The 27952-nt window shown below is 34.5% G+C and overlaps 1 protein-coding gene and 1 non-coding gene across 7 annotated transcripts in view; both read left to right on the forward strand.

The window, feature by feature from the left end:
- DENND4C (DENN domain containing 4C) overlaps positions 1-27952 on the forward strand; it is a 113005-nt gene that overhangs the window by 46447 nt on the left and 38606 nt on the right. For 5 of the 6 annotated variants that reach the window (XM_036434143.2, XM_045580271.1, XM_036434142.2 and 2 more), the window contains 11 exons: positions 389-533; positions 3784-3959; positions 10365-10465; positions 10973-11191; positions 15321-15466; positions 16595-16630; positions 16712-16842; positions 18704-18836; positions 23069-23275; positions 27165-27293; positions 27713-27857. In XM_036434143.2, coding sequence (XP_036290036.1) covers positions 389-533; positions 3784-3959; positions 10365-10465; positions 10973-11191; positions 15321-15466; positions 16595-16630; positions 16712-16842; positions 18704-18836; positions 23069-23275; positions 27165-27293; positions 27713-27857 — 1568 coding nt within the window. Of the gene's footprint in view, positions 1-388; positions 534-3783; positions 3960-10364; positions 10466-10972; positions 11192-15320; positions 15467-16594; positions 16631-16711; positions 16843-18703; positions 18837-23068; positions 23276-27164; positions 27294-27712; positions 27858-27952 lie in introns of those variants that run through there. The other variant, XM_036434146.2, reaches the window with a different exon arrangement.
- Positions 4436-4567, forward strand: LOC118716838. Its single transcript, XR_004987289.1, has one exon. It is a non-coding gene; the product is annotated as a small nucleolar RNA SNORA72 (small nucleolar RNA).

Genomic DNA, 27952 nt, shown 5'->3' on the forward strand with positions numbered 1-27952 from the left:
TTGGCATTATATCTTCTTGCTATTTTCATCCCCTCCCTTACTATGCTTTAGTCACAATAGATTTATTTCAATTTCTTGAATCTGACAAGTCCATATATATTCTTTCCTCCCAACCCCAAACCCCTCTCTCTATTTTTTTGAGTCTGTTCATGTGGTTCATCTTCAGGAATATATTTCCTGGTAAATACCTCTTAGTTACCAAGGGATAAATTTGAATCATTCTGTTAAACTATTTCATTAGATTGCTACTTTTCAGTGATAACTAAATCAGAACTTGAAGTTAACACTAGATTCTAGCTCTATTAATATATAGGAAATAATTTAATTAGCATATCTTAACATATTTTAGCACAATAGTTCATTCATCTTTTTTAATCTCTTTTTCTAGTGGAGCCAACTTTAGCACCTTGTTAATGAATCTGGGTCCTGAGAATTGTGCAACATTGCTGCTCTTTGTTTTACTTGAGAGTAAGATTCTGCTGCATTCGCTGAGGCCAGCTGTGTTAACTGGAGTAGCTGAAGCTGTTGTAGCTGTAAGTATAGTATTTTTCCTTTTAGCACAGAATTATTGACAGAATTTTTACTCTGAAGATAAATTTTCTTTAACAAAAATAACTTTGGAATTACCAGTATAAGTTTAACTTAAAAACAATAGTTTGGCAAAGAGAAATTTTCTCTATTTGAGAGAAACTTTCAAATTCTAATTGCTTATATTCTAGAGTTTTTCAGAGAATCTATGTGATTACATAATAATAAAAATTGTGAATGAAACTATATTAAATGAGAGGCTCTGGTCAATTTTAGCTGATCTAATAATGGAAATAAATTACACAGTTACCTACTCCCAATTTTTAAGAAAAATTCTTTATTTAAAGTATTACATATGTCTCTTTTTCCCCCCATTGACTTCTCCCTGGCCACTCTCAGCATCCCAACACATGCCCTCACTCCCCTAGTGTCTGTGCACATTAGTTATGCTTATATGCATGCATATAAGTAGGTCCTTTTGGTTGGTCTCTTAACGTGTGCGTGCCCCCCATCCTTCACCTCCTCCAGCCTTCTCTGAGAGGTTTGATGGTCTGTTCGATGCTTCTATGTCTCTGGATATATTTTTGTTCATTGGCTTATGTTGTTCAACTTTCTTCCAATTTTAACTTTTAATCTTTATGAGCCATTAACATATAGAAAATGCTAAGTGATTTTGAAATAGGATAATGTGCAAATTCTTGGTAGCATAGAGTAAGCACTGAATTAATACTTGTTAAATCAACAAATGGAATATGTTTCCAAGATCTTAAGCTGGTCTGAGAAATGTTTCGAGGACTAAAAACAATGCTAATATGTGCGACGATTTATGGGAAGCAAATAACTTCATTATATACATATTAATGTTCAAGTTTCCACAATTGCATGTGAAAGTAAAAGTCATTATAACATGAAAATATTTATTAATGAACTGACCAATTTTAGCAAGTTCTCACTCAAATATTTCTTCCTGTAAAACATCCATTCCCCTTTGTCAAAATCTTTGTGGCCCAGTCTCTTGATCAATTTCAGCAGTATAGTTCAAGGACAGGTGGATAAGTTGTAACATAAAATTAGAAATTTTATGAAAAATGCAAGATTGCATGGAGTTTATGTCACTAATGTTGGAGAGCTCCCTGAATTGCATGCAGTACCACTGGTAAGTGAGGACTTAGCAGTTAAGCAATTTGAAGAAGAGAAAATAGAAAAGAATGCTGACAGGATAAATTCTTCAAATGGAGAATGATTTAAATATCAAAGAATATAAAATAATTAATGGAGCCCTGTAGCAAAAATTAATGAAGCAAATGAGTATTTTTGTAACAGTGACCCTATTTAAGGTTGCATTGCATAAGTCAAAGGTGAAGACACGGGTGCCATATTTTGCTGTCAGATAGCTTTATACCAAAATTTTCTTAAGTAGTTACAGGTGAACTGAAGACAGTCAGTTTTCACTGAAGGAAACCTGAAATCCTTATAAGTTTTCTGTGCTAGTGGCTGACTCTGTTCTCTGATCTTCTTTTCTAATACTCTTCCCCTTGATTACTCTGTTCCAGCCACACTGGACTCCTTGCTACCCCTGAAGCATGTTCGGCATGCCCCATACCTTACAGCCTTAAAGCTGTTCTTTCTCTTTGAAGCCCTCTTCTAGATATATATCCCTGTGGCTAAATCCCTCTTTCATTTTTTTCAGTTTTCTGTTCACTTGTCACTTTCTTAAGGAAGCTTACCTTGTTTTTCCTATTTAATAATACAACTTGTTTTCTTTTTTTTTCTTTCTCTCAACTATAATCCTCTTGACTTGACTTTTTCACTTTTCTGTAGCGCTTAGCAATCCTGACATGGTCTATATTTCATTTATTATGTCTTCTGTTTATTTTCTGTCTCTTCCTGCTAGATCAGGAGTTGGCAAACTCTGGTCCAGGAATCAGATCCTGCCTGCCACCTGTTTTTGTAAAATTTTACTGGGACATAGGCCATTTGTTTACATATTACCCATGACTGCTTTCACGTATGAAGACAGTTAAGTATTGTGAAAACAATGTGGCTCACTAGTCCTACATTTCCTATCTTTTATAGAAAAAGTTTGCTAACTCTTATGCTAAACTGTATACCTCATGAGGGCAGGGATCTTTATTTTATTCACTGTTATGCTCCATCATTTAGAACAGTGCTTGGCACTTATTAAGTACTCAAGATATTTGGTGAGTAAATAAATGAGGATAAAATTCCATTTTTAATAACCACCTGGAATAACTGGCAGAGATATTAAATGCTAAGGGCATTTCTTTGGAGTGAGGGATGGTGGATAAGATAGGAATTGAACTAGACCTAGAAAGACAACAAGAATTTTTATAGTAGAGGAAAAAATTTTATCATCAATGATTAAAATTTTAATATTAGCTGATCATTAAAATTTTGATCTGGATTTTTAGTTAACCTTGTCTTTTAAAAATACACATAAGCATATGTGATACAATTAAGTTAGAGCTTTGTAAAGCAAACCTGGTAAAGATTCTTAAAGTATGTTTTATTTTATTTACTTACTTATTGTTGACAGTGTTACAGATGTCTTCCATTCTCCCCTCTTTAGCCCCTTCTACCTGGCCCTTGTCCCATCCCCTACTCTGGCCATCACAACAGTTGTCTGTCTGTGTCCATGGACCATGCATATATGTTCTTTAGCTAATCTCTTCATCTTTATTTTTATGATGTCAAGCTTTGCTGAATTTGGATAATTTTATGCTATTTGAGTGTTTAGGAATTTTTGTTGTTGAAATTTTCAATTGAATATTACTATTCCCAGGGGAATCATTTTAATTTTTTTTATTCCTTGTTGCTTTTAGTTGGATTTTAGTCAAAGGTTATCTTGAGATGAAATGCATTGAGATTTAAAGATCATGAGTTTGTTTTATAATTTTTTTAGGCAATTCTATACTTAGACTTTTTCTGTAAAACTGAGTATGGGTTTTATATAGACATTAGAAGGACTAACATCCAAAGAGCTGTCAGTATTTTTATTGTGCTTATGATTATTGTCATGCTTCAAGGTTTTAATTACATTGGTTCATAGCTTTAATTACATTGGTTCATTATTGCTTAATAATATTTTATAGTCATTTAGGTTTTGAAATGATGTTTAAGGTAAAAGAAACTAGACTTAACTGCTTCTTAGTGGTCCCTTTCATTAATATTGGTTAATTACATAATTTATTGCAAATTTCAAATTTGGCTAATTTTTAAAAACTTTTTCCCCAGATGATCTTTCCATTTCAGTGGCAATGCCCATATATTCCCCTTTGTCCTCTCTCACTGGCGGCAGTGCTTAATGCACCTGTACCATTTATAGTTGGAGTTGACTCAAGGTATTTTGATCTGCATGAGCCACCACAAGATGTTGTTTGCATTGACTTGGATACAAACATGTTATATATGTAAGTTGATTCTTTTTATGCTATCTCCCGTTTCTATTTTTTCTCATATTCAGATATAGCTCATTGAAAGCATCTAGAAATATGCTATTTTTAAAAGTTGTTAACAAGTCTTCATCAGCCCTAGTCAGTTTGGCTCAGTGGATAGAGTGTTGGGCTGCAGGTTCCATTCTGGTCAAGGGCACATGCCTGGGTTGTGGGGTCAATCCAACATGTAGGAGGCAGCCAATCAGTAATTCCTTCTCATCATTAATGTTTCTATCTCTCTCTTCCCCTAACTTCCTCTCTGAAATCAATAAAAATATATATTTTAAAAAACTCTTCATTAGTGAGTCACAACCAAAGCAGAGTATCAGAATCCTGGAAAGCTCTATGGTTTTGAAAAGAACATCTCTACATTATAGTAGTTTATATTTGCATAGTAATGTTAATGGCAGGCAGTCAATCTAAAGAGAATAGGGATTAAAAAAAAAAGGTTACTGCGAATATTCTCGCTGTTCTGATTTTGTAATAATCAGGGCAGGCTAAACATTCGCTATATTAAGACCATGCATGTGTCCCCAGACCTAGTTCTTGCCCTAGGTCTGGTTTTCTAAATGCTGGTGATAAGCCACGTCTGATATATATGATCAGCCTCAGAAATGGCAGGACAGCTAGTGCAGTAACTTGGAGATAACCACTGTCAATTTCATGTTTACCATTTGCCATTAAATGAATTGTAAAATTATTATTGTTTTGTTTTCCAGAAGAAAAAAAAAAAAGGTTAAACACTGCTTTCAGAGCTGAAGAGTTGATATATTCTTTAGGTTTAATTCAAAATCCATGTGTAGCTTTTAAAAAATGGGTTTACCTGTTTGAGTTTAGTTACAATATAGGGTAATATTATGTAATTTCCTTAGTTGTCAAGATTTAAATTTTATAAGGATTTATTTTTAAAAGGTATGTTATTGATTTTAGAGACAGGGTAAGGGAAAGAGATACAGAGTGAGAGGAACAGAAAGATATATAAAGGAAGGGAGAAGGATAGAGAGATAAAAACATCAATTGGCTGCCTCCTTCAGGCCCCAGCCTACAACCTTGGCATGTTCCCCGGCCGGGAATTAAGCAATGACTTCTTGGTTCATGGATTGACCCTCAACCACTGATCCACACCGGCCAGGCTGTAAGGATGCATTTTTATTGCAGAAAATTAATATTAAAAATTAGTGATAGTTTTCCCTGACTGGGTGACTTGGTTATAGCATCATCCTATACACCAAACCATTATGGATTTGATTCTCAGTCAGGGCATATATGTAGGTTGCAGGTTCCATCCCCAGAAGGGGAGCATCAGGTGGGGGCGCATATGGGAGGCAACCAATGAATCTTTTTCTCTCTTTATGTTTCTTTCTCTCCCCTTTCCTCTTTCTCTAAAGTCAATAAAGAAACAACATATCATTGGGTGAGGATTTTAAAAAAAATTAGTCATAGTTTGTGTTTTACTGGAGGTGATAAATATATACAGTAGTGGTATAACAAGGAGTTCAGAGAGTAGTATACCACATTAAAGGAAGCAGCTCTGATCAATGCCTAAAAGCAAACTGCTCCACACTCCCCCAATCCTTAATGGGAAATGTAGTAAGTATGGAAAATTTCTTCATATTGGTGCCAACTTGTAGATCTTGGAGGACTTATTCTATACTGTTTGAGATTAAGAGAAAATGAAAAGAGTAAGAATTTTGGTGAGACTTCAGTGGTCACAGCAAAAGAATTGTTTGGAAATACATCCCAAAGTGAACCAAAGGAATAACTTAAGGAAAGAAGAAAACATTTGTTGTAACTTTCTTTTTTTATTTTTTTTTCAATCATAACTCGATATTTTTCTATTGATTTTTAGAGAGAGGGAAAGACAAGAGAGAAACATTAATGTGAGAGAAACAACCTGATTGGTTGCCTCCTGCACTCGCCCTGACCAGGGCCTGGGCCGAGGAGGAACCTGCAACCAAGGCATGTGCCCTTTACGGGAAATGAACCTGGCGCCCTATGGTCTGAAGGCTGATGCTCTGTCCACTGAGCCAAACTGAATGAGGCATTTTGTTGTAACTTTAAAAATAATTTTGAAATGGTTCTACCATTGTAGGTTGAAACTATAATTGTGGTGGCTTTTTACTAGGTATATATCGATTTACTTATAGCCTAGAAGTAAACTACTTGAATGCACTAAATATTTCTTTTAGCAACATTTTGTTGTTTTTTAGCTGCTATCCCTGAAAAATAGTTATTTCAAGGATTGTATACATTGTGGTGCTTTTGGAAATGATTATTTATGAAGTTGTAATTCAGATGTTTACCTTATTTTATTTGCTGTTATGAATAAAATAATAATATAGAGATTCTTAATTTGGCCATTTTTAAATAACTTCTAAAATGTTTATTGATTAAAACATTGTTTTTTAAAATAACTTTAAATTTTTTGCTTAATTGTACTTAAAGAATTATGAGATATCCCAGTTACCCCAAAATTATACAGGATAATGTAAATAACTCTCATGTACACACCATGCAGATGGAAAAAAAATAGAGTATTACCAATAAATCTGAGATCCTGTATACATATCTTGCATCATCTTGAATTTGCTATTTATTATACTTGCCATTCTTTATGAGATTTATCTATGTTGATATATGTAGTTCTACTTCAATTTCAGTGTTTACAGTGTTGATGGATATTTAGATTGTACCTAGATTTTTACAATTATGAACAAGGTTGCTATGATCATTATTGTGCATATTTCTTTGAGTTCATGGGCAAGAATTCCTCTGAAGCATATACCTTAAAGAGCCAATGTTGGTTGGTAGGCTTTGTTAATGCCATGTTAATCTTCCAAGTTTACCGCCTCTTCAGCAGCAAATGAGAGTTCTGTTTATTTCATATTTTTGCCAATACTTGTTATGGTCACTATTAAATTTTTTTTGCCAGTTTGATGGTAATGGAATCTCACTGTGGCTTTAATTCACATTTATTTCCCTAATTACTTACAAATAGTACATTTATATTTCTTTTGCCCTTTGGTTTTCCTCTCCTGTTAATTGGACTTTCCCTTTTTTTGGTAAATTTTCTTGTTTGGTTGTTTGCCTTTTTCTTTCAATTTGTGTAAGTTGGTTGTAGGATCTTGAATTAATTTTTGGTTTGTGTAAGTAGTTCCTCCCACATTGACTTGTCTTTTCATTCTATTTATCGTATTCTTTTGATGAACAGAAGCTTATTTTAATCAATCAGATTTATTATTTTCTTTCATGGATTGCTGTTTTTGGTTCTTATATATGAAATCCTCTGCTCGAAATGAAATACTATCCTGGATATTCTTTTTTTAAATATATTTTATTGATTTTTTTACAAAGAGGAAGAGAGAGGGATAGAGAGTTAGAAACATCGATCAGCTGCCTCCTGCACACCCCCAACTGGGAATGTGCCCGCAACCAAGGTACATGCCCTTGACTGGAATTGAACCTGGGACCCTTCAGTCCACAGGCCGACACTCTATCCATTGAGCCAAACTGGTTTCGGCTACCCTGGATATTCTTAAAGTGGTCAGGTTCTGCCTTTCTCTGTAGGTCTTTAATTCAGCTAAACTTGGTATTAGTGTATGACATAACATAGAGATACCATTTTATTTATTTATTTTTTACATGGACAAACAATTGTCACACAGCACTATTTATTGATTAGTGAGTTCATCTCTTCCCTACTGGTCTTCAGTGTCAACACTATTACATACCACCTTCTATATTAGCATGGAATATAGCATTCATGTTTATTATTCTGTTCCTTCGTTTTAGTTTCCTGCTACTATAACACTATCTTATTTTATTTTATTTTAATTTTTTATTGTTTAAAGTATTACATTTGTCTCCTTTTATCCCCATGGACCTCTTCTCAGCTACTCCCACCTCCAGCACATGCCCTCACCCCCCTACTGTCTGTGTCCATGGATCACTATCTTAATGACTTTATAATTAAATTGGGTACAACATGGATGAACCTTGAAAACATCATGATCCCTTTTATATGACCTATCCAAGTAAATCTAAACACATAGAAAATAGGTTGGTGAAGATAGGAGAATTGGGGAATCGAAGGTTAGTGACTAAGGGGATGCAGGGTTTCTTCTTGAGGTGATGCAAATATTCTAAAATTGATTGTGGTGGTGGTTACACAACTGTGATTGTATTAAAAACCATCTAAATGTACCCTTCAGGAAGACGAATTGTATGGTATGTGAATTATATCTTAACATTGTTTTAAAAAGTTGTGATGTGAGCCCGGCCAGTGTGGATCAGTGGTTGAGCGTTGACCCATGAAGCAGGAGGTGACAATTCTATTCCCAATCATGCACATGCGCAGTAGGCAGCCTGTCAACGATCCTCTCTCATCATTGGTGTTTCTATGTCTCTCTCCTCCCTTCCTCTCTGAAATTAATAAAAATAGATTTAAAAAATGAGTTATGATGTGATATAGCAAGTCCCTTTACTCCTGTTCTTTACAATTGTTTTGATATATTTTGTCCTTTCTTTTCCATTTAAATTTTAACATCAGTTTGTTAAGTTCCACACAAAATTATGTTGTGATTTTGGTTCGAATTCTATTAAATTTATAGATTAATTTGGGAATGAATGGCATCTTTTTACATAGTCTCCCAATCTATGCATGTGGCATTTTACTTAATAAATATTTTGAAATTGTGCAATAAACTTGCATCTTTCTCAGTAAAGACAATGCACATCTTTTGTTAGACTTACCTATTCCTATGTAACTTACAGTTTTTATTGTTACTATAAATGGTATTTTAAATTACATTTGTGCTTGTTAGTTATTGGGTATAGGAATATTAAACTGATTTTTATATAGTGGGTTTGCTGCCCAGCAACTTAGTTGAATTCTTTTAACTTGTTTGTAGATTCTCTTCAGTTTTCTGACTATAAGCAATTACATTATCTACAATTCTTATTTTTTAATTTCTTGTCTTAATTCTCTGGCAAAAATCCTAGTGAGATGTTGAATGGTAGAAGGTAGGCATAGCCAGTATCTTATCTTGTTTCTAATTTCAAAGGGAAAGATTTAAGAGTTCATCATTAAGTATGATTATTGCTTTAAAGCAAGAATTGACAATCTAGCCCAAATCCTGAATTTACAAATAAAATTTTAGTGGAACACAGCTTATATTATCCAAGGCTGCTTTCATGCTACAGTGGCACATTTCAGTAGTATGACATAGGCATGATGGTCCTCATAGCATGAAATATTTATTATCTGACCCCAAAGTTTCCTAGCTCTATTCTAGGGTTTTGGTAAAACCTAGAATAGAGTTAGGAAATAATAATAAATTAAGGAGTTTTTCTTTACTTCTAGATTAAGAATTTAAAAAAAAATCATAAATAGGTGTTGAATTTTATAGTACTTTTGTACAACTATTGAGATGAATATTAAAATCTTTAATCTCTGTGTGGTACATTACATTATAAAATCTTATAGTTGTAAACAATTCTTATATTCTTGATAATAAGCATCATCTTGCTCTTGTTTTTTTTTTTTTTTTTTAAATATACTAGTGGATTAACTTTTCTAAGAATTTAAGATGCTTGCATTGATGTTCATAAATTATATTGGCTTGATGTACAGCAATAGGTGCAGCCCGTGGTTTGTACATAGTGCTTTCGTCTTTATAGAGTTTTAAATGTTTCTTATTTCTATTAAAATATTTCATTTAACTCATGCATTATTTAAAAGTGTTCTTTTTGGCCCAGCCAGTGTGGTTCAGTGGTTGAGCATTGACCCAGGAACCAAGAGGTCACTGATTCGATTCCTGGCCATGGCACATGCCAGGGTTTCAGGCTATGTTCCCAGTAAGGGGTGTGCAGGAGGCAGCTGGTTGATGTTTCTCTCTCATAGATGTTTCTGTCTCTCCCTCTTTCTCTAAAAATCAATAAAGGAAATAAAAAATAAAAGTGTTCTTTTGAACTTCCAAGTAGTTTTTGCTTCAGTGCTCAGTTGAATTGTGGTGAGAACATGCTCTATATGTCACTGACACTCTAATATTTGTTGAGATTTGCTTCTAATAGGTAATTTAAAATCTCAAGTCAATTAAGTTTGACACTTAAAATAATTCTAAAATACTGTTGAAGCAAGAATTTAGTGTTGTATTCATAACTCTAGTATTGAAAATCTGTGTTGGAGGGTTAGTATGAGATGACCAAATTTGATTCAAGATAATTGAAATTGAGAAGCTCCTTGAAAACTACTTGTTCAGACTGTCTGTATCAATTATAGCTTCAGTAAAAATACCCTTTCTATATTTTTTTTTAATTTGACATAGAATTTTAAGTAAAAGCAGGTTGAAATGTCTTATTAGTTATATTTTTATTTAATAGATCTGATGAAAAGAAGAACATGAACTGGAAGCAGCTTCCCAAAAAGCCATGCAAAAATTTACTTAGCACCTTGAAGAAATTGTATCCCCAGTTATCCTCAGGTAAATGTGAGGAAAAGGAATATTTTAATGAAAATTCTTCTTACTTTAAACACAATTTTGCTCTGCTTAAAAGAAGTTTCATTATAAAACAAAATTCCAGTAACAAGAAATTAATATTGTGTTTCATGATTTTTTAAGTGTGTTGTTTGTGCTGTCTGCTTGAGCATCTCTGTTAGCCCGAATCAATGATGCCTTTGCATTAATGGAGAGAGGAATTTCAGGAAGTCACAGGCTTTATTTTGATAGTTTCCTTAATTGTTCAGTCATTATATATATATATATATATATATATATATATATATATATATAAAACATTATATATTAACTAGAGGCCTGATGCACGAAAATTGTACAAGAGTATCTCCTCCCAGCCACGGCTGCCTCGGCCCTTGCCAAGGCTTCATCCGGAAGGTTGTCTGGATGGTCATTCTGCTGTTTGGCTGTTCAGTTGATTTGCATATTATGCTTTTATTATTATAGATGTCATTTTCTTGTTTTATTTGCTAGTTCACCAAAAAACTCAAGAAGGTTCAGCAATTGAGATGACTCCAATTGAAGCAGATTTCTCCTGGCAAAAAAAGATGACTCAACTTGAGATGGAAATTCAAGAAGCATTTTTGCGCTTTATGGCATCCATTTTAAAAGGATATAGATCATATCTCAAACCAATAACAGAGGCTCCTTCAAAAAAAGCCACAGCCGTTGATTCATTGTTTGACCGACAGGGTGAGTGGCATTGAAAATACAATTACTTTTTATAGAAAAGAATACATATTTGGTATTGCTACCAAAAAATATTTACTTTCTGAATTTTTTAAAAATTAATTTTTTTTTTAATTTTGAACTTTTAGAAATTAAAATTAAAATATACCTCCGTGTGTTTGTAGTCTGATTCTATGAATATAATTTCTTTTTTTATAATTATATTTTTATTGATTTCAGAGAGGAAAGAAAAGGGAGTGAAAGAAGCATCAATGATGAGAGAATCATTGGCTGCTTCCTGCATGCCCCTTAGTGGGGATCGAGCCCACAACCCAGGCCTGTGCCCTTGACCAGAATTGAACTTGGGACCCTTCAGTTCGCAGGCCAACCCTCCTGTATTCATGGAGCTAAACCAACTACGGCTGAATATAATTTCTTATATCCCATTTTTCCCCCTGAGAAATCTGAAGCTGTAGGACTTTTACTATAAAAAGCCAGAGATGATGCTTGTATTTATAATACTACCTAATCAGTTATTTTAGTAAAATGTAATTTGCTTTAGATGTTTCTTCAGTTTTGCATAATATTTTGATTTATATACTCTTTGCTTTAAAATATTTCCTAACAACTAGTTTTTGGAATAAAGCCACCAGTTTTAAAATTTAAAAATAAATACATCTTTGTTCCAGGGGGAAACACTATGCTCATCTTCTTTATTTTAGGGAATTATAAAGCTTGTTATTATTCAGCTACTCTTTTAATATGTAGTAGCAACCTTACATTTTCATTAGTATTTATATAAAAATTATGTTACATTTCTATACTTTTATTTAGCAGTTACTTCATAATAATCTGTATTTTCCTAGCAATCTTTTTCTCTTTTATTATTTATCTTTCAGAATAACTTCTCTCTCAAATATTTAGCCACTACTTAGCAAGCTCAACTAATTATTATGTAGGGATATAAAGAAGAATTAAATCTCGCTCTATGGGATACTAAATAAGAAACAACCTAAGATGATTTTTTAAGATAGAGCAAGTACTCGAGAACACAAATTTTATACAGTTAATTCAGTGAGAGGCTCTAAAAATTAAGAAAAAAACATTTTTTCAAATGAATATTTTGGAAGATTTATGAAGGAAGAGCATGACTTTGAAGAACATAGATAAATGAAATGAGCAGGAAAGGATTTTTAAAAACAATAGGCATTAAAAATTGAATCTGAATTAGAATTTCTTCCTTGCTATTTATGAAACCTTTCTGGGGTTCTATCTTCTCATTAATAAGATGGGAATAACACCTAGTTTATGCATAGTTGTGAAGATTAAGAAAATGTATGTGGAGCAACTAGTAAAAGTACAATATTCAGTACTCATCATAACAGCTCTTATTGTTAGTGGTAATAATGGAATGGAAGAAACCTCAACAACCAAAGCACAAGGCATGTGTTTTAGTTCGTCAGGTCTATCATAACAGTACCATCGATTGGGTGGCTTAAACAACAGAAATTTCCTCATAATTGTAGAAGCTAGCTAGAAGGTCAAAAATCAATCTGTTGGCAGGATTGGTTTCCTCTGAAGTCTCTCTCCTTGGTGTGTCATTGGTTGTCTTTTTTTTTTTAATATATATTTTATTGATTTTGTACAGAGAGAAAGGGAGAGAAATAGAGTTAGAAACATCGATGAGAGAGAGTCATCGATCAGCTGCCTCTTTCACACCCCCCACTGGGGATATGCCAGCAACCAAGGTACATGCCCTTGACCGGAATCGAACCCGGGACCCTTCAGTCCCCAAGCCTATGCTCTATCCATTGAGCGAAACCGGTTTCAGCTGGTTGTCTTTATTGAGCATGAAAACAGCAAAAAAGGGAGGATCTGATTATTTGTTAAGGAAAGGGTTTTTTTGTTTGTTTGTTTGTTTTCAGTGAGAGAGACTTGAGTATGCTGATAAGAGCTAGTAGAGAGAGGAAGACTTTCTGAGAATACTGAAGGGGCTGGAATCCCAGGCTGATGTGGTAGGCTTGACCTTAGATAGGAGTACTGGACAGATCCACTAAAAAAAAAAAAAAAAAAAATAGGAAGGAATGAATGATAATTGCAGCAAAAGTAATATATTTTATAGTGAGATAATGAAGGTCTCACTTAATGATTTTCATTTTTTTGGCAATATAAGGTATCGTCTTTAGGGAATAGGGGAAGAAAACATGGAGGGAGAACATTTAAAAATTGCAAATAACTGTGAAGTAATGGGTAAAGGGAAATTATGTTGATTCCAAAAATGTAGTAGGGTTGCTGGTGAGGGACAAAGGTATAGTATTATATAAGTGATTCTGATCCACCTAATTGTAGAAACCCCTCCCCCCCCCTTTTTTTTTTTAACTTGGGCTCAGCCACACTGGTGCAGATCCAGAGAAAGCAGACAAATATATTCCTCCAGGGCTAGGTTATATACTATCAGGCGTCTTCAAACTACGGCCCGCGGGCCACATTCGGCCCGCAGAGGAGTCTGATCCGGCCCGCCAGGTTTTTTGGGCAGTGAGCGCAGCCGAGGTGTTACAGTAGGAATTAGTAGTTCATATAGTCCGGCCCTCCAGCTCTCTGAGGGACCGTGATCTGGCCCCCACTTTAAAAAGTTTGAGGACCCCTGTAACTAGATGGATTTGCCAAAAAAGACAAAGGACATAAGAATTGAGAGTGTTGACAAGAAAGTAATTGAAATGATGGACATGGAAATGGAATCAGTATTGGATAGATAGAGAAGTGAAGACAGGGAGGGAGTAGGTAGAATGGAAAAAGGGTAAAGAGATTGTAGATTTCAATGAGTTTACCTTCTACCTTCTTCCACCCCCTAAGCCCCCCCCCCCCCCCCCAAAAAAAAAGCCTTTGTAAGAGTACTTAAGTAAGCAAGCAAACCAGACAGATAGGGGTAATGGTCAAAGAATAACATGCAAATTAAAGATTTAGGAGGCAGATCTTTTTTGTTTTTTAATATAAATTCTTTATTGTTTAAAGTATTACGTAAGTCTTCCTTTTTCCCCATTGACCTCTCCCCAGCTCCCTCCCCGACCCTCCCAATCTGTCCATTGGTTATGCTCATATGCATCCACACAAATCCTTTGGTTGATCTCTTACTCCCTTACCCCACCTTCCCTCATAGATTGGACAGTCTGTTCGATGCTTCTATGCCTCTGGTTCTATTTTTGTTCATCAGTTTATGTTGTTCATTGTATTCCACATATGAGTGAGATTGTGTGATATTTATCTTTCTCTTACTGGCTTATTTTACTTAGCATAATGCTCCCCAGTTCAATCCATGCTGTTGCAAATGGTAAGAATTCTTTTTTTTTTTTTTTTTTTTTTTTTTTTTTTTTTTTTTACAGCAGCGTAGTATTCCATTGTGTAGATGTACCACAGTTTTCTAATCCACTCATCTGCTCATGGGCATTTAGGCTGCTTCCAAATCTTAGCTATTGTAAATGGTGCTGCTATCAACATAGGAGTGCATATATCCTTTCTGATGGATAATTCCCACTTCTAGGCAGAGCTATTTTTAATGATAGCAAGAAAAGGCCAGAGTGTGTGTGTGACTTTGTGTACAAGTTGGTGTTAGAGATGGAATACATCACAGATCATTGACAGGATTTGATTGTTTGTGCTCAGTGGATGTTGAAGAATGATGATGTAGGAATTGGAGAGGAGAAGGTTTTGAAATAGGTGCCCTGGTCTTCCGTGAATGAAGGAGAGTGTTCCTAAGACAGTAGATGACTAGAGTTGATAGGGAAAAGGGTAGAATACCAGATGCTTGAATCTTCAATGAGCAGAAATTTTTACAAGACAATACAAAAATAATTGTCTGGTGGCATTGCAGAAGAATGACATAGACACTACTTGTTTGAGAATATGTAGAATATCAGAAATTTCTACTTGACAGCTGTAGGACTAGAGCTTTCTTATAAGAGATTCAGATTTCAGTGAAAAGGTTAGTGGTATAAGTTAAGCATTTTTGTAGTTGAATCATGCAGAAGGATGATTATACGGTTACTATAAATAAAAATATATTACTATTATATTAATATGTATAAGTTTAAAATAATGTTTAATATAACATCTAGTTCCACTTTAAAATTTGAATTTAATTGTAATTTTGTTTCAGGATTTTTAAAAAGTCGAGATCGTGCCTATACAAAATTCTACACCTTTTTATGCAAAACACAGATTTTTATTCGTTTCATTGAAGAATGTAGTTTTGTAAGTGATAAAGATACTGGATTGGCATTTTTTGATGACTGCATAGAAAAGGTAAAAGTTTGTCCTATATAGCAATGTTAAGGAAAAATTTTAAGAGTTTGGCTAGCTGTATGTATAATCATCGTCATCATTATTATTAGCCCAAATGATCTGAAGGAGACAACATAGGCGGTGTGTGTGTGTGTGTGTCTGTGGGTACATGCCCTTACGTGTACATGCAAGTGTCTGACTCTGAGCTTAGTATAAGTAATTCTCCTGTGTCTAGTTTCTACCATACATAGCAAATTTTTCTCTTTGATTCTCACTTTGTAACTATGAAGTATTAAATTGACCCTATTAAAACTTAAATATTTAATTTATATGAATTTTAGTAATTAATTTACAAAATTTATTTTTTTAGGAATAAATGGAGTCCTATATTCTTTTGTTTCAATGTCTTTCCAGATACTTTTGCTAATCTATTTCTTTTGTCCTAATGGAGGTTATTTGGAAATATGTTAAGTTTTTAAGCTTTATTCACCCATCCTAAGGAAATTCAAATTGATTCTTCACAATTGATGACTGACTTAGATATATATTTTTTTCATCTTTAATAGAATTCTTATTTTTGCTATGTGGCTCTTGGGGCTGATTATTTATACAAACTATATATTATATAAAATTTAAGATTATATCCAAAAAAAGGTAGAATATTATGACATTGTATTTTTTATGGACTCCTAATGATTCATATGCCTTAGAAAACTTGATTAACTTTCTCCCTTTCAGTGTAATCTAAAACTTCAGGGATACAATTAAAATTATTTAACATTCTAGTTTACTTATAAAAATGATAGTCCAGTATCATCCAGTTAGAGGATGCTTAGATAATGTCAGTCACTAATGCAGGAATTTAATAATAATTAATTTTTTATTTGAGAAGCCAGATTCCTCTTGTGATTTGCCATCTTTTGCTAGTGAAGGATTTATGAAAAAACTACTAAAAATAAATTATTTTTTAATAGCCTGAAAAGAAGTATTATATTTTAGCCTAATATGGTATAGAGTCCCCAGAATTGTGAAGGGTTTTTATTTGTCCAGTATTAAAAAAAGATACTTTTTAAAAATAAGAATTTAAGATAATCTCTATTAAATTCACAGCAGACATTTTCATTAAGAATTTTTTTCTTTTTTTTCTAGTTGTTTCCGGATAAAGGCACAGAGAAAACAGATAAGGTATTTTTTCCTTAAGTTTTTGAAATTTCAGAATTAGGTCTTGCTTAAATATAAATTAACTGGGAAATAAATATTTTTCAGATTGATTTTGATTCAACAGATGATACCAAATTGATAGAGTTAGATGATTCACAAAAAAGTGAGCACACTGTATTCATAATGCCACCAGAGCCACCTCCTGATGATGCAAAGGACCTGTCGCCAAAGTACAGGTAGCAAGAATTCTTTAAAAGAGCTCTGTGGGCACAGATTTAATGACTTATTTTTTTTTTATTTCTGATTATTAGTAGATACAAATATTAATCATTTGTGAAAGTCATTTTCAAAGTTCAGTGAATTAATGGAAATGAATATTTTATAATGTCAGTGGGTAATGTAAATTAAGACTTGGACAGTCTTGTTTGAAAATAAGCCAGCTGTTGATCACTGGTCACCTAAACATTCAACCATATTTTAATCTTTAAAAAATTTATTTACTTTTGTGAGGTTCTGCCTTCGGGGTTTTTGTTGTCAATATAAAGACTGTAATTCTTACTCATTAGGAAGATGTCAGAGTAAACCTAAAAGTAGAGGGGCAGGAATCATTCTTTAAATGTAAAGAATAGGATTTGGATGGAATCTTTTGAGAAATTAAAATGTATTTGATTGTTATTGTTATAATTGTTATAAGCACAATAAACTTAGAAAAGCAAACTACAAAAAAGAAAACTAGTACATCATTTTAGCACCTATACTTAATCTTTTAACAACTGTATTATATCTTTCCTGTCTTTTAGTGCATAAATTTGCACTTACTATACTTAAAACAAATATGGGTTCATCTTGTACATATTCTTTGTAACTTGTGTTTGCCTTTAATGGCCTGCACATGTTTCCATGCCAAAAAATATTTTTGTGTCATATCATTTTGAATGACCACATTACATGTATTTATTGTGATTTATTTCACTAGTCTCCTGTGGATTGTTTGTAGTTCTTTGCTGTTTGTATCTTTGTGTATATAAACAGTTATTTTCTTAGGCTGTTTTCTTAAAATAATATCAGGAGTAAAGAAAATATAAAATAACTGCCATAAAAACATGGAATTAATATATAATCTAAGAATGAAGAATATATACCATACGGATTGAGTGGCTTAATTAAGTACCATTTGATTGCATATTAACTATAGAATTCTATTTCACTGTGGCTTAATCACTATGCATTTGGACTCCAGGTATTGACAAACAAGATAAATAGAGAAAGGCAATACTTCCCAGAAGAAAATTGGCCAAAGGAGGCAATTTGCGAGAAGATATCCCAATAGACAGTAATATGAAAATATATTAAGCTTTTCTAGTATTCAAAGAAATGCAAACCAAAATGATGAGTAAAGGCACTTTTAATCTATCATATTGAAGATAAGCTATACTACCAGTTAAAGTGTATGTTAGAGTCTATGCAGATATAGCCTTTCTGGAAATAAATTTGTAACGATTTATAATAATTTTTATTCTCTTGATAAATATGGATCATAGCAAATCCTGATATTAGGATATTCATTATCCTAAGAAATTAACCAAAAGTATTTACAAAGATACATATACAAAGATATTAATTACAAAAATTTAGAAATAACCTAAAATGCCCAGTAGTAAAAGGGTAAATTATTGTATATACCTAAAATGAAAATATTATGAATTTTTTCTTTTAGATACCAATGCAAGGTACTTTTATGAAGAAAACCAAAATTATAAATTATACTAAATATTATTTTTAAATATTAATTACCACCTGGGTTCTGTTGCAAGGATTAATTCGTCTGTCAAGTATAAGATATCAGGTTTTTCCATGGATTGGTTGAAAAAAACAAATAGGGTGGGGAGGATTCAAAGTTTTTATATAGGTAGTCTATATATTTCATAACTATGTCATCTTTCATTTTTTGGAGAAAAAAAATGTTTTCTGTATAAGGATTTGGGGGAATAATATTGGGTACTATTTAAGGTTTAGAAATAGTAAACTAAATCATGGAATAATATGAAGAGTTAATGTATTTTAAATCAGCAATTCTAATTTTGCTTTTCATTTTAGTTACAAATACTTTCCAAGACTGGACCTTAAGCTTTTTGACAGACCACAGGAATTGAAACTTTGTTTTAATAGACACCCTACTGGGAATAGCATTACAAACAGTCCAGCTCTCATGGCTAAGAGAAGTAAACAGGTTAGATATTCTTTATCTAATACATGCTTATTAAAAATGTAAAATATGTATATGTGATATGCAGCTTATACCGTATTTTTCGGCGTATAAGACGACTTTTGAAACGAAAAAAAGTCAACCCAAAATCGGGGGCAAAAGACCAAAATTGCCCAAAAATTACCTGCAGATCTTGACGGCAAAGTAAGTCTTTTCTTTGAAGTGGGGGGTAGTCTTATACAACGAATATAGGCCTAAACCAATGTTTTAACTGTAAAAATTAGGGGGTCGTCTTATACGCCAGAAAATACGGGTAGTTTAGAATTATCACCCACAGTAACCATTTGAAGACCCATTGTGGTTGATAATGAACTAAACTAGATTTCTTACAATCTTACTTACAATGTTGAGGCTGAAGTTTTTGAACGCTTATTAGTATATTTATGCTTTAAAAGAATTCTTGGGAACCAAATACACTTTTTTTTTAAAAGATATATTTTATTGATTTTTTACAGAGAGAAAGAGAGAGGAATAGAGAGTTAGAAACATTGATGAGAAAGAATCATCGATCAGTTGCCTCTTGTACACCCCCCTCTGGGGACGTGCCTGCAATCAAGGTACATGCCCTTGCCCGGAATCTAACCTGGGACCTTTCAGTCTGCAGGCCGACACTCTATCCACTGAGCCAAACTGGTTTCGGCCCAAATACACTTTTTAAAAAATTTTATGGATATAGTAGAAGCCCAGTGTATGACATTCCTGCATGGCTGGGGACAGGGGATCCCCCTCAGCCCAGCCTGTACCCTTTGGCAGTCTGAGACCCACCAGCTTAGGCCAGGCAGGCGGACATTCCCCAAGGGGTTATTAACACTGCTGTGGAGGCGGGCGTGGCTGGTCATTCTGCCATTCAGTTGATTTGCATATTAGGGTTTTATTATAGAACTAGAGGCCTCTTGCACGAAAATCCGGTTCACTAGGGGAAGAGGTCCCCTCAGCCTGGCCTGCACCCTCTTACAATCTGGGACCCCTTCAGTAAGGTCCCTAGGCCTGGCCTGAGATCAGGGCTTTCCTTCCCCAGGCTGTAGGCTGCTGGCCCCACCCCTGCTGCTGCCACTGCTTGCCATCTGTGCAGTGCTGCCCCTCCTCCCCTGCCACTGGTGGCCTCCCTTTGCAGGTGACAGGCTAGGTATAATAGCTTGGCTGGCCTGGGCCTCCCTCTTCCTTTGCGAGGGGGAGGGGGGGTGGGCCCTAACTGCTAGTCTGCCTACTTGATCACCCCTAATCACTCTGCCTGCCTGCCTAATTGCCCCTAACCACTTGCTTGGGGGCAGAGCCAGCCTAGTGAGGGGCTGTCTGCCTACCTAATCTCCCCTAACTGCTTGCTTGACTACCTGATCACCCCTAACTACTGGTCTGTCTACCTGATCACCCCTAACTGCTGGCCTGCCTACTTGATCATCCCTAACTGCTGGCCTGCCTACCTGATCACCCTAACTGCTGGCCCGCCTACCTGATCACCCTAACTGCTGGCCTGTCTATCTGATCACCCCTAACCACTCTGCCTGCCTGCCTGATTGCCCCTAACCACTTGCTTGGGGGTTGGGCCAGCCTGGTGAGGGGCTGTCTGCCTACCTTATCTCCCCTAACTACTTGCCTGCCTACCTGATCACCCCTAACCCCTCTGCCTGCCTGCCTGATTGCCTCTTACTGCTTGCTTGGGGGCGGGGCCAGCACTAACTTCCAGTTGGTCAGCCTCCGATCGTTACTGGTCATTACGATCCAGGGTTTTTATATTTATTAGGATAATTTACATGCCATACAATTCACCCATTTAAAGTATACTCAGTGGCTTTTAGTATATTCACAGGGTTGTGCAACCACACCACAATCAATTTTAGAACATTTTTGTCACCCCTAAAAGAAATCTTGCACCGTTTAGTTGTTAACTTCCAGGTTTTCCCCCCACAGCACCAGGCAACCGCTAATCTATTTTTTGTCTCTATAGTTTTGTCTATGCTGGGCATTTGATATAAATGGAATTGTATAACATGTAGCCTTTTGCGATTGGCTTCTTTCACTTCTAATGTTTTTAAGGTTCATCCATGTTGTTGCATCATGTATCAGTACTTCATTTATTTTTATTGCTGAATAATATTCCCCTGTATACATATATACCACATTTTATTTATCCTTTCATGGATATGTGAGTGGTTCCTACTTTTTGGATATTATGAATAGTGCTGCTATGAATATTTGTGTGTTTTCACTTCTCTTGGGTGTATCCCTAGAAGTAGAATTGCTGTGTCATATGGCAATTCTTGAACTTTTGGGAGGAACTGTCAGACTGTTTTCCACAATGGCTACACCAATTTCCATTTCCACCAGCAGTGTATGAGAGTTCAATTTCACTACATCCTTGTCAGTTCTTATTATTATCTGTCTTTTTTATAATATTATAGCATCCTATTTGGTGTGAAGTGGCATGATTTTGATTTGTGTTTCCCTCAAGGTTAATGTAAATGTACTTTATACTGACTACTACATTCCAAAGGGAGTGTGAGTGAGTTAACTTAGAATATCTTGCTTTAATACCATATCTGATTTAAGCTATAGTTAGGTATGAATTAAAATTAAACATCTTTTATACATATACTGACATTTTGGGCATCTTATAAACATGGGAAATTTCAAAATGAAATTCTTAGTTCAGGTTTTACCAATTCTTATATAATCCCTCAAATCTGAGATTAACCTGAGGTGTTCCTTAACTTCATATAGAACACATTTCTCTCAAAGTTGTCTGAAGGGAATTTTTTTTAGTAAGCTGCCTACCAGCTTACTAAAGGCAAGTTTCTAAAATGGGAAAATTTTGTTACTAAGTTTTTTGTTTGTTTGTTTGTTTTGTTACTAAGTCTTTAAATCTCATTTTTATCATCTTTTTCTGTTTTTTCAGACTAGCTAGAAAAGGAAAGGAACTGTATTTTCAAATATATCTTTAAGTCTCATAGGAATAAAGATCATGAGAAAATTAATACACCAGGATATATATTTTTTTAGAACATATCCCAGTAGAGGGATCTTGAGTGCAAGGCACACTATAGAAGTTTGATTTATCTGGAAGACTCTATCAGCATCTAGAATTAAAGCTCAGCAGGTGATTTTGATACCTTTTCTATCTTGCACTCAAATCAGAATGATAATCAGGTTGAAAACATGACTATCGAACAGTTAGGTAGTAAGGTCTATGATCTTTCTCAGACTATGTTGACTTCAAAGAAGTAGAGCTTTTTATGTAATCATTCAGTGAAGGAATTAACAGACTGTAGTGAGGGAGGTTAAAGTGGAAATCTTGGCAGAAAATAGTCTAGGTCAGTGGTCGGCAAACTCATTAGCCAACACAGCCAAATATCAATTGTATAACGATTGAAATTGCTCTTGAGAGCCAAATTTTTTAAACTTAAACTTCTAACACCACTTCTTCAAAATAGACTTGCCCAAGCTGTGGTATTTTGTGGAAGAGCCACACTCAAGCCACACTCTCTGAGCCGCAGTTTGCCGACCACCGGTCTAGGGCATTTTAACTTTTTAGTAGGGAGAAGAGTGAGAAGACTAACTTTTCAAAAATGACATTGAAGAACTTTTGTAAGCTATTAATGGTTAAATCCCTTTCACCCATCAAACATGAGTGCCTTCTATGTGAAGGGCACCTAATTAATTATTATATTATCATATTATAAAAATATGAATCTTTTCTGCTTTTAAGGAATTTCTAGTGTATTATGCTCACCATCAAATAGTTATAGTACAATATAAGTGCTTCTGTAGGTGAATGTGAAAGGCCATGTGGCACTAAGTAGGAAGCCACTCACAAAAGTAAAAGTATGAAATGCTTGATTTTAGAGTAAAATTTGACATTATATTCTTTTTTCCCTTTTCCTTTTCACTTCCCCCATTGTAATGAATTTTAGTAAATACCATAATGTTTTTTTTTTTTTTTTTTTTTTTTTTTTTTTTAAATATATTTTATTGATTTTGTACAGAGGGGAAGGGAGAGAGATAGAGAGTTAGAAACATCGATGAGAGAGAGTCATCGATCAGCCGCCTCTTGCACACCCCCTACTGGGGATGTGCCCGCAACCAAGGTACATGCCCTTGACCGGAATCGAACCCGGGACCTTTCAGTCCCCAAGCCGACGCTCTATCCATTGAGCCAAACCAGTCTCGGCAAATACCATAATGTTTTATTCTCTTTCTAGGAGATAAAAACAGCTCATAAGTTGGCGAAGAGATGTTACACAAATCCACCACAATGGGCCAAGTGTCTCTTCAGTCATTGTTTCAGTTTGTGGTTTATTTGTCTCCCAGCCTATGTTAGAGTTTCTCATCCTAAGGTCAGAGCACTTCAGCAGGCATATGATGTACTTATTAAGATGAGGAAAACAGACGTGGATCCGCTAGATGAGGCAAGTATAACAAATTGAGAATGTTACAAAGTTAAATTTTATTTTTACATTTTTAAGAAAAGTTATTTCTCAGTTGCTTTAAAGTATCCTCAAATATTTTCATTATAAGCAATAAAGGCAAAACATTTACTTTGTTTCATAGGGATACGACTTATTTATTTTAAAATATAATTATTTTAAAAATTACTGCTTTGGAATGGAGCTGAGACTTCTTATTTATACCAGATTGTTTGTCCTTGATAAATAGAAAATAATATTGATTACATTTTATTTTATTTATTATTATTTTATTATTATTTTTTTAATATATTTTATTGATTTTTTACAGAGAGGAAGAGAGAGGGATAGAGAGTTAGAAACATCGATCAGCTGCCTCCTGCACACCCCCAACTGGGGATGTGCCTGCAACCAAGGTACATGCCCTTGACCGGAATCAAATGCGGGACCCCTCAGTCTACATGCTGACGGCTATCCACTGAGGCAAACCGGTTTCAGCTACGTTTTATTTTTGATATAACTTTGTTAGGAAGCAAATAGGGAGTAGACTTTCCACTAGGACTTATGTTATGAAATCAGTCTATGTTTCAGATTACGTAACTGAAATGTAGTTCCAAGTTTCTCAATCTTGGTACTACTGACATTTAAATTTTTTAAATTTATTTATTAGAGAGAGTTGTTATTCTACTTATTTATACATCTCATGATTGATTCTTGTGTGTATCCTGACCTGGGATTAAATCTGCAACCTTGGCATCCTTGGTTAGGGTGCCACTAACCAATTGAACTACGTGGCAAGGCACTAATGACATTTTGACCTGCATTATTTATTCTGGGGGCTTGTCTGGGCCTGTCCTGCACATGGTTGGATGTTTACCAGTATACCCACTAGATGGCAGTAGCAAACCCTTCCTATAAGGGCAATCAAAAGTATCTCAGATATTGCTTAGTGTCCCCTGGAGGACAAAATTGCCCACTGGTGTTGGTAATAATAGTACCTTCCTCATAAGTTTAGTTTAATGCTTAAATCTGTTAATGTACATAATGTGCCTCGAATAGTACCTGGCTCCTAGTAAGCACTGAGTGAATGATGTGTTACATGTTTTACATACAATCTCTTTAAAAAATTTTTTTTAAAAATTGATTTCAGCCAAACCAGTTTGGCTCAGTGGATAGAGCGTTGGTCTGCGGACTGGAAGGTCCCAAGTTTGATTCCAGTCAAGGGCATGTACATTGGTTATGAGCACATCCCCAGTGGGAGGTGTGCAGGAGGTAGCTGATCCGATGTTTTCTCTCATCAATGTTTCTAGCTCTTTGTTCCTCTCCCTTCCTCTTTATAAAAAGAAAAAAAAATCAATAAAATATATTAAAAAAATTGATTTCAGAGAGAAGAAGGGAGAAGGAGAGAGAGAGAAACAAAAAAATAATGAGAATTATCAATCATCTGCCTCCTGCATGCCCCCTACTGGGGATCGAGCCCCCAACCCAGATGTGTACTCTGACCAGGAATCAAACCATGACCTCCTGGTTCGTGGGTTGATGCACAACCACTGGGTGATACTAGCCGGGCCACACAAAATCTCTCTTAAGCTTTAGAAGCATCCTAAGAGATAGTGATAATAGTTGAAGAAATTGAGTCACTTATTTAGTTTTTCTCTTTGTTCTCTTTTCCCTTTAAAATTATTTTTAGTGTTAAGATAATTATAAATGATATATAGAACCAGATTAGAATTTAAAATGAAGTTGAAATAAAAAATCAGTAATAGATGTCTGGGAGGAAGGAGAGAGAGAATGAGAGCACAAGGATAGAAGAGAAATGGGATTGAAGAGAGCACATTATAGCTTGAGCAATAGCTATATATTTTTTCTTTAAAATAAAAAGATCTGAAACTAATACAGCATTTATAGTATTAAGATTTGATATTGCTGTGGGCATACTAAAGCTCATTTTTCTCTAAGTATTATTTGTATATTTATAAAAGCTTTTAAAATAATGCAATGAATGCATAAATACGTGGAATAACAACTAAAAAAATTTTACAGTACTTGATCAGAATCAGTGCTTTGTGTTTTTAAAAATTCTGATAATTTTTATATCTAAGAAGCATTTCAAGATGTTTTAAGTTTTTTGAAAAGTATACAATATTTTAAGTGTTTTAAAGAATTCTGCAAATACTGATTATGTTACTGTACTCTAAATTGAAAGCATCATTCTTGATTATTTCTTTGATAAGTTATAAGTTCACAAGACATGTCAGAAAACTATTTTCTGAAAACTATTTTCTTTCAAAGGTATTAAGTTCTGTTAGTCTCTGGTACAAATAATGACATTCTCTTATTTTCTAACATGCAGCAATTGGAACTAGTAAGCTAAGAAATTTTTTCTATTTCAACAATAAACACCATGATAGGAGGTTTAAAATTTCAAGGTTGATTTCTTCTATTTTTAACTACTAACAAGTTATATCGAGAAATTTGTAGTATGCTGAAGTAATTGCATCTCTACTGCTAGAAGAAATGTTTGTTTAATACTTAAGAATGCATATTTGATGCATTTTATCTGTTTATTGATTATACATAGACTAGCACATTGAAATTTTTCACAGTATTTTCATGTATATTATTTCCTTTGGTATTGCCAACAACTCTGTGAGGCAGTTTATATATTAGTTACATTTTAAAAAGAAAGAAATTTAGCCCCAGCCAGTTTGGCTCAGTGGATAGAGCGTCAGCCTGCAGACTGAAAGGTCCCAGGTTTGATTCCGGTCAAGGGCATGTACCTTGGTTGCGGGCACATCCCCAGTAGGGGTTGTGCAAGAGGCAGCTGATAGATGATTCTCTCTAATTGTTGTTTCTAACTCTCTATCCCTCTCTCTTCCTCTCTGTAAAAAATCAATAAAATATATTTAAAAAAATAAAATAAAAAGAAAGATACTGTGCCTTATTCATCTTAAAAAAATAAAAATAAATTAATAAATAAATGAAAAGAAATTTGAAACAGATGAATTGACACACAGATAAGCTTCCCAGCAAGTAATTAATGTGCATGTTCAGGTCCATATTTCATCAGAACCCACATTCTTCATGTTTTCCACTATCATCTTTTTTTTTCTAATATATTTTATTGATTTTTTACAAAGAGGAAGAGAGAGGGATAGAGAGTTAGAAACGTCGATGAGAGAGAAACATCGACCAGCTGCCTCTTGCACACCCCCTACTGGGGATGTGCCCGCAACCAAGGTACATGCCCTTGACTGGAATCGAACCCGGGACCTTTCAGTCCGCAGACCGACGCTCTACCACTGAGCCAAACTGGTTTTGGTTCTACTATCATCTTTTAATAAGTGAAATTCTAACTTTTAGGAATACCCAGTTGTCCTGTCCTCTTCTGATCAAATTCGGCCTCCCCTTGGTAAACACATATGCCAAGGAAATCCTTTGCTAATTATATTTGTGTTTCTATCTTTTTTCACATACTTTTTAAAGACATGGTTTTACAGAATTCTTTTTATTATATTGGCATCCTAGATAATATTGTCTTTAATTCCTTTGGCACAGAATATTATATAGGAGAGAGCTATTTTAATCATACTTGATTTTAAAAATGAATTTTTAAAATTATGGATAATAGTCATTCTCTTTGTGCATACTTAGTTACTGAAACAAATGGCACACATGCACATAGATCTTAAGTGCAACATACAATAATCCTGGTACTTCCATTAATGAATGAGTTTTACAAATAATTTACCAAGACATTCAAACCACAACAATTGAGAAAGTAGTGCTTAATAACTTTGAGAAGAAGAATTGGGTAAATCATATAAAGTCTCTGCAAATCACGGATGGACTGTGTGCTAACTACTAATGCTTTGATGTTATTTTTTGTTAGGTGTGCTATCGAGTAGTGATGCAGCTTTGTGGACTTTGGGGCCATCCTGTTTTAGCAGTCAGAGTCTTATTTGAAATGAAAACTGCTAACATAAAGCCAAATGCAATTACTTATGGTTATTATAATAAGGTAAGTAGGATTGACATTGGGCAATGTGTGCTGCTTATTCAGACTGATAATTTTTTGCCCTAGCTGGTTTGGCTCATTGGATAGAGCGTCGTCCTGTGGACTGAAGGGTCCCCGGTTCGATTTCTGTCAAGGGCACATGCTAGGGTTGTGGGCTCAATCCCCAGTAGGGAACATGCAGGAGGAATTTCCTGCATATTCCTCTCAATGATTTCCTCTCAATGTTCATGTTTCTATCTCTCTCTCTCCCTCTCCTTTCCTCTCTGAAATCAATAAAAATATATTTTTAAAAATGATAATTTTAATACCTTCTTTTAGAGGGTTTGGGGTATAATTTTTATATATGTACTATATATATATGTATATTTTCAAAAATAAAATATTTCTAATAACCATTACTTTTACCTTTATTTTACTTTTAGGTAGTTTTGGAAAGCCCATGGCCTAGCAGTACCCGTAGTGGTATCTTCTTATGGACGAAGGTACGGAATGTGGTACATGGCTTGGCACAGTTTAGGCAGCCACTTAAAAAGTCCGTGCAAAAGTCACAGGTCTCCTCAATATCAGGTAATACATGTGACTGGAAAGATACTTTCTTGCTGAACCATAATCTTCAGAGTTATCTGAATTTTAATTATATGAAGTATAATTTAATTATATGA

The sequence above is a fragment of the Pipistrellus kuhlii genome, unplaced genomic scaffold (assembly GCF_014108245.1).
Source record: "Pipistrellus kuhlii isolate mPipKuh1 unplaced genomic scaffold, mPipKuh1.p scaffold_m20_p_12, whole genome shotgun sequence".
Taxonomy (NCBI): domain Eukaryota; kingdom Metazoa; phylum Chordata; class Mammalia; order Chiroptera; family Vespertilionidae; genus Pipistrellus; species Pipistrellus kuhlii.